The sequence below is a fragment of the Calypte anna genome, chromosome 4A, assembly GCF_003957555.1.
Source record: "Calypte anna isolate BGI_N300 chromosome 4A, bCalAnn1_v1.p, whole genome shotgun sequence".
Classification (NCBI taxonomy): Eukaryota; Metazoa; Chordata; class Aves; order Apodiformes; family Trochilidae; genus Calypte; species Calypte anna.
Window position 1 is genome coordinate 42,108,169 of NC_044248.1, and position 7,597 is coordinate 42,115,765.

A 7,597-nucleotide genomic window follows, 5' to 3' on the forward strand; every position below is an offset into this window, starting at 1 on the left:
CCTCACTTCACCCTCACCCCCACTTCACCCTCACCCTCACCTCACCCCCACTTCACCCTCACCTCACTCTCACTTCACCCTCACCCCCACTTCACCTTCACCTCACCCTCACTTCACCCTCACCTCACCCTCACTTCACCCTCACCCCCACTTCACCCTCACCCTCACCTCACCCTCACTTCACCTCACGCGCACGGCCGCTCCCCTGCGAACGCCTCCCCTCAGCTTCCCGCCTTTTTTGCCGGTCCCTCCCCGGCTCCCTCTGCCTCTGGGCTCCCTCCGTAGTTGCCCATTCCCGGCTCTTTTCGGGTCTCCCTGCTCTCCCTCGGGCTTCCCTGGTTCCGGGAACCCCTCCCTCCGTCTCAAACTATGGCAATTTTTAAAAAGCACAGCACTCACAGCTATCGGTCTGAGGGCAGCTCTCGGAGGTGTCTGAAAGGAACCGATGTGTCTCTGGGCTCTTAAAAACATCCGGTGACAAAATAATTACACAGCCAAGTAGCACAAACCTCACCTCCTTGGTGAGGGCGGACATGAATTTCCATGAGGAGGCTGTGAGGGCACCATTAGGTCCTACCTTCTGCCCAAGCACTGGCTGTGCAGGAAGGCTTCCAGAGGAACTAAAGTGTCACCCCAGGATGTGGCACCAAGAAGAGCCCTGGTTCTGGATATAATGACAGATGTTTCAGTACCCTTGGGGTAAAGATGTGCCACAGAGACCTTATCTATCACAGGCTTATCTAAACCTTTCCTTCTGAAGAGACAAAGAAGGGCTCACTCCACTTTTTTGTTCCATCACAAGATCCTGGTCATTAAAGCCCAAATTTGCAGCTGTTCTACTAAAGGGACAGGAGTTCAAATCACCTACTTTTTTCTCACTTGTAGATAATTGTCTAAAAAGTCAAGATAGGTCTCTTCTGGACAACTTTTAGTGCTACCATAGCATGGCAAAGAAGGATGCTTGCAGTGTATCAAGCCAACAGCTGATGTACATGACTGGCAGTAATGTGTGCCTTCAAATACCTATTTTTAAAAAATTTTAATTGACATTTTGATTATTGTTTTTTTCCAGATTTGTTAAGCAAACGGCTTTATATCTGCATATGGTTTACATTGTGCTTTGAAAACACTGCAGCTCTTAATTAATTGCAACAATAAAGGAAAGTGCATATGCTCTTCACATTCATGTTTGAGCACATATTTGAGAACATGCAACACAAAGTAATGCCAGTACCTCCATTATCACTTTCACATTTAACTACTGATAGAACTCAACTTTCAAAACCAACAACTTCATATGATCACTTCAGTGACTAAAAACCGTACCTAGAAAAAATTCAAGTGTCAATTACTGACCAAACAGATCCAATTGAATGAGGATTTATGAGTAATAGATTAACCAGATTAATGTGTACGTAACAGTCTCAGCATGGTACATTGCTGCTGCTTGTTTCAAAGTTCACATATGAACTTCATTTTACACTGCACACTATTTATGAATGAAGCCTGAATAAGAGGACTTGAAGGGAAAATAAGGTAAGTGACATAATATGAAATTAAAGAATTTAAGCATAGACTGTTTATATGAATAAAAAAAGAAAATTTTATCCAAGATTTTTAAAAGGATTGTAAAAATGCACGTCCACCATGTGATACTATAATGCTATAGAAAAAAAAATACAATGCACATCTAGACTGATGAATAACTGATGACAGCCGTTAGATAATGTGTCATTTTTTTAAAGGTATTCTTAAAAAAATACATTTTATCATTGAAAAAACAAAAACCTCATTGTGAATTCAAAGGAAGATCAGCAAGTACAGTATTCGATGTAGCTAGTAAAAAATTTAACATGTTAATAACTCTTGCATGCTTGACTTCATAGTGAAGTAATTTCAAGACTGATTTGGGCATGGATTTAATATGAGGAAAAAAGCTTTAACTGCACATGCAAGAATCTAAGCAAATTAATCCCAGGAAATCCTAGCCTAAAATTATCCACATTCTCTCTATGAGTACCTAAACTTAAAGCAAGATCAAACCAAACCAAAATCTTTTTGAAGTTTAGGTGTCACTGATAACTTAAAATCAACTACTAATTTGTCTAAGTGGTTTTCTGTCTGAAACACCTCCAAATTTATGAAGTCATCCAGTATTCCTGTTAGATGACTAATGTGCGAACCCCTTTCAGATACTGGATTACCAGAAAAGTACTAAGAGAATGAGAGGACTTACTTATGAACAATTATAGCATGGAAACCATACCATAGTACTGGAAATTATACCTACCGACCTTCCCTCTGCATCCACCAGTCTATGCTTTTCTTCTCCACTGTGGCATGAAGTCTGAAAGTTTGTACAGTGTACACTTCCAAAGTTTCAACTTCGTATGGGGTCAGAACCTGCAGCATTGGCTTTTCCAGCTCTTTTTTTCAGTAAGGCATACTACTTATATTTACCTGTATCAGAAAGCCCTGTTAGATTCCTGTTTATTTCAACTTCTGTAGCTGATGAAAAACATATTTCTGTTCTAAGCTGTGAAAGCGTGCTCCTCTAAAAGCTACTTCTTCCTATTTGCTTTGTTCCTAAAAAAAAGTAAAAAATGTCTTACCAAAATGAAATGAAACAATTATTTAACTGCAAGAGAGATTTGTCACCATCCTTTTTCCTCCCTTAATTTTCCTTCTTTTCATAACCTTCCTGCATGCCAATGCTGTTTTTCACTGTTGTTTCCCAATTCCTCCCTTTTCTGTTGCCTCTCCTTAGCTTTACCTGCTTAACTTCCTCTTCTCTTCTCACACCTGATTCTTTCCTAGCTCTGTTTCTGCCAGTGTAGGAGTGCAGACCATTGGGTTGCTGTTGTACCTGTGACATCTTCCATGGGGTCTTTTTATTTCTAAGCAGAAGTCTGGGAAAGATAGCAAAGATCCATCCTTCGATCAGACAGAGGTATATGTACTGCACCGAACATACTATCTACACCACACACTCCTTACAAGATTCCAGGCAGGGAAGGACACTCAAAAGACACTGGATTTTGTAATTTTGGGTTTTTTTTTTAAAAAAAAAAAAAAAAAAAAAAGTTCACTGAAACAGCTCCCATTATTTGTTCTCCACCTAGCGACAAGATTAGTGGATAAAAGCACAGCCAATGGCAGCCAGTGATGAGATGACAATCAACCTCGTTGTCCTTGGAAAAACCCAGACTGGGAAAAGCACTGCTGGGAACATCCTGTTGGGCAGCTCAGACTTTGAGAGCCATTGCTCCCCAAGCTCCGTGACCACACGCTGCAGCCTTGGGCGCAGCTGCCGCATTTCGGGAATTGCACGAAGAAGCGGCCGTGAGCTGGTGCTCTGCCTCCGAGTTCTGGACACCCCGAGCTACCCTCACAGTAGCCTGAGCAAAGAGCAAGTGAGAAACTCTGTGAGATCAGCCCTGGCTCACCATTTCGGGGAGGAAGGCCTTCATCTAGCTCTCCTGGTCCTGAGGGCTGACCTGCCTCTGTGTCCGGATGAAAGCCATCAAGTGGTTCAATTCATCGAGGTAACACACAAACACAAATCTCTTCCCTAATAGTAACTCCTTTGTCTTCACCTGACAATAGGTACACAAAAGTTGACTGCAAAAGTGAAACAGAAATGCAGTTGAAATCTGGAATTCCTGACGTCCACACCACTGGCAAGTCCAACACCATGACTACACTTACAACACTAAACCTAAAGAGAGGAAAAATTGCTCTCTTTTCTATGTGGGCTTGGCACAAAGGAATTAAGGAACCAAACTGACCTATCAAAGTAAGCTTTTCTCTCAGAAATCAGTTCATGCTTTATCATAACAGATCTTGTTGAAGAGAAATGCTGTTTAAAGCAACCAAATGTCAGATTACCTCACACTCTATAGAGCATAGAGTGACTGACTCAAAAATCACACAGAAAATCTGACTGACCTGGGGCAAGGATTCTCAGCTCTGTCCTGCATTGCCCCTACTGCTGTATCTATTCAAGAGAAAATAACTAGAAAGCTACTACAAATTTACAATGGCTAAGGAAAATTTCCAGCACAAATTACTTGAAACAAACATTTTGAAGCTCCCTTGTTTTGGGCTCTGTTGCAAGTAGCCAAGATATATGGGGAGACACTGAAAAGGAATGGGTTTCTTTTCAGTGGGAATTTCTCATGAACACACATACCTTTGAATTAAAAAAAAAACCACATTGAAAGCAGCCCAGCATACAGATATTGCTATTTATTTATCTAATCAGATGAACCAAGCTGATAATGAATATTATTATTTCTTCACTATAATGAAGAAACAAAGGGTTTTAGTTATTGCCAAAGTCTGCACATTACACTTTGTATTTGTCTTACACTTATCAACTTCCTAAAAATCTTTAGAACTGTAAGGGATTTAGTGATCCATCAAACCTTTTCACCTGCTGTAACTGACATTAGCTAAATATATACTACATATGTAAACAAAAATAGAAGTATATAAATATATAGCTATAAAAACAGCTATAGAAAAAAAAACCAAAGAAATACATTAAAATGTGTTTGATTTGCTGTTTTTTTGATTAGTCTATTGGTAGGCTACCCCTCACTTTTCTGGTAGTTTGAGAGTTGGTTGTAACTCACTGTCAGTTTACATATATTTCTCTAAAGTGTTATCCTTTATCCTTATACAGATCTCCATCTTCATACTATTTAAGAGAAAAAAGTATTTACTCAAAATATCTTTACTCCAAGCCAGTGAAAAATCATGATGCTTCTCATTTGAGAGAGGCTTGGACTAAGTCCACATGGGCATCAAAAATGTAAGAGATGTCACACCATTTCTCTTTAAAACCTCTACTGGAAAGGACACGAAGTATATTTGAAGATATTGAGAAAACAACACTTAGCTTATGCCAATTTTTTATAGATGTATATTTTTTTTTTCATCCCTAGTATTCAAACAAGATTAATCACTCTAAATAGACCAGGGTCTTCCTAACACCCTTTATTTTTTAAAGAAAGATATTCTATAAAGAATTTTTATACACCTATTTAGATTACAGAGTTAAGATCATTGCAAAATGGTCTTTGTTACCAAAGTAGATTTCTTGTCACACACATGAGTTAGCATGATTGCACTGAAGTTAAAATTTCATTTACAGCTGTAAATGAAGCCCCAATCTCTTAATCACACTAAAATTTTCTGTAGTCTTGTTTTCTTCATTCCCCCCATCAGATGAACCACAACAGTTAAAGACAAAGACTCTTTGGCCCATCACTTAGTTTGGTGTATTTGATTTGTGTTTTTCCTGAACTGCTGAGAACAGTTCAGTTTTATGGGATACAGCTGGAATCGCAGTTGGTGTTATATAGAAATTAATCATTTATTTTTTCAACACAAGGTGGTTTTTAAAGAAAAAAATCCAAAGAGCTATAAGAAGTGTAGAAATATGGGTATGTGGAAATATTGATGTAAACTAATGTGTGACATAGCTAACAACCATTTCTCCTTATTAACATACATACTCTTAAATTTAAGATCTATTAACATCTGTAGCAAGAGAACAGAGACATGCAAGCACTGTATGACCACGTATTTCCACTGAAAGTGAATGTCAGTGTCTTGGGAATGTGAAAAACCCCAGAAATTTCATCAACTGAGATAGTATGAACTGGATTACTGCCAGGAAAAGAACATCTAACTGGTCTGTTAATACATAAATATATGAGGTGGGAATGGGGAAAAGGAACAAGAAAAAAAAACTATTTAAGATTTTTTTATCATTACAGGAACTTCTGGGTCCCACATGGAAGGATTTCACTGCAGTTCTACTTACTCATGCAGACAAGGCAGAAGAGGCTGGATTCAGTGAGGAAGCATACTTGCATAGTGCTTCAAGTACCCTGCTCTCACTTTTGAGCTCAGTACAGCATAAATACATTTTCCTAGACAACCAAAAGAGCATAATTAAAGAGGAAAGAGCTATTGTATTAAGAAAGCTCTTGAATTTTATCAGACAAAATAACAACCAAGTGCTTCTACTTAAACACACCAAGGAATTGAATTAGCTTTCAGGTGCTCATTTGTCTTCTTTCTATGATAGATAACATTTAATAGAAATAAAAGAGTAGAAGCCATCAACTGGAAAGTTCTACATCCATACCAAGTATCTTTGAATACAGAGTTGGAAACAACTCTTTACCAAACTTTACTTGCCTTTCAAAGAATACCTCCCCCTACTGCATCCAGAATTCTAGTTTCAACCACAAAACCAGAACAGACCAGTGCTCTAAATTATGCTCCTATATTAGTATATATACAGTATATATACATATATACTGCATATATATTATATAAAGGCAGTCACAAAAAAAAAGGAAAAAAATTAAGTTCAGATTGCAAGGGGATGTCTTCGATTATTTCTACAAGAAGTTCCTCTGAATTCCAAAATTTTTATAATAAAAAGCTTTCCAGTATCAAAACCTATGGTTTATCTACTGTGAAAGAATTTCCTTACCTTGATTCAAATTTAGACTGAATTGGGATTTTGAACTTCAAGTGTTTTGTTTAATAAGACACTGTTGGATATATAGTTTACAAGGAAGATAAAACATCTCCCATGTGCTTACCACTTTATTCGGTACATTTGAAAGAACTAATTATTATTGCTGATTCCCAGATGCATAGAAAATTAACAGAATTTATAGGCACATACAAAACTCATTCACAAAAGAAATCTGCTCGGCTCTTCTTTTCCATCTGTACTTTTAATTTTCCATCACTGCCATTTTGTTTTCTCTCCCAAGCTCACTGGATGAAGTTCAACGCCTGAAAAATTCAGAGTGGCAAAGTCTTTCAGTTCAGTGATAAAAATGGTGCTTACTGTTTCAGTGGTTAGACAGTAACCAGTTAATTAGATCTTACATGCTAAAATATCTGAGGAATCTCTGAATAGTTATTTTAAAGGTTTACTGAAAATTTGAACTAAAATTATTTTTTAAGTATTAAAAGGCAGGAGTAAAAAGTAATAATTAGAGGCTATTGCTATAGTAGCCATGACTAATTGTACTACACCATTATGAAATAATTCTAATTGTAATTAGAAAGGAAGCTATTTTCTTCAAAGCATCTTTTGTTTAAAATATTGTTCCATAAAAAGACATAGTAACAAAAAAAAATCTATTAATTCTGGGCATTAGGAACAGTTATTTTTTAGTAGTATTCACTCTGTCAGTCTATTTGCTATTCATTATTTCCTAGTACTACCTCATTTGTATCACGTTTAACAATATTGATCTATTTTAGCAAAGTGAGAGCTTTGATCTTATTGACATTATAACAGTTTAACTATGGGACATGAAAATATGTCCATTTGCATATCCTTGAGCATAAAGGGCCCTAGTTTAATTTTCCCATTACAACTGACTGCACACTACTGAGACAAGGCAGTCAAGAACAAAGTTACAGAGATTTATAATGTATCTGAAAAACTGTCAAAAATTATTGACATGTGATTAGAATAATGAAGAAAACTTGTCTTCACTGACCAACTGCCAGTCCTGCATCTCTTGAAGAGCATTTAGCACTCAAGGAAGACAGC

General features: G+C 37.4%; 1 protein-coding gene across 2 annotated transcripts; it reads left to right on the forward strand.

Moving 5' to 3' along the window:
- The first annotated feature begins 1,470 nt into the window (after positions 1 to 1,470).
- GIMD1 (GIMAP family P-loop NTPase domain containing 1) lies at positions 1,471 to 6,521 on the forward strand. Of its 2 annotated transcripts, none has more exons than XM_008505062.2 (3): positions 1,471 to 1,536; positions 3,123 to 3,545; positions 5,787 to 6,521. In XM_008505062.2, exons 2-3 carry the CDS (start codon positions 3,153 to 3,155, stop codon positions 6,063 to 6,065), a joined length of 672 nt encoding a protein of 223 aa, XP_008503284.1. In that variant the 5' UTR covers positions 1,471 to 1,536; positions 3,123 to 3,152; the 3' UTR covers positions 6,066 to 6,521. The 2 variants fall into 2 exon arrangements, with proteins under 2 accessions (XP_008503284.1, XP_030305520.1); XM_030449660.1 differs by having other exon boundaries at positions 3,123 to 3,413.
- The last annotated feature ends 1,076 nt before the right edge of the window (positions 6,522 to 7,597 follow it).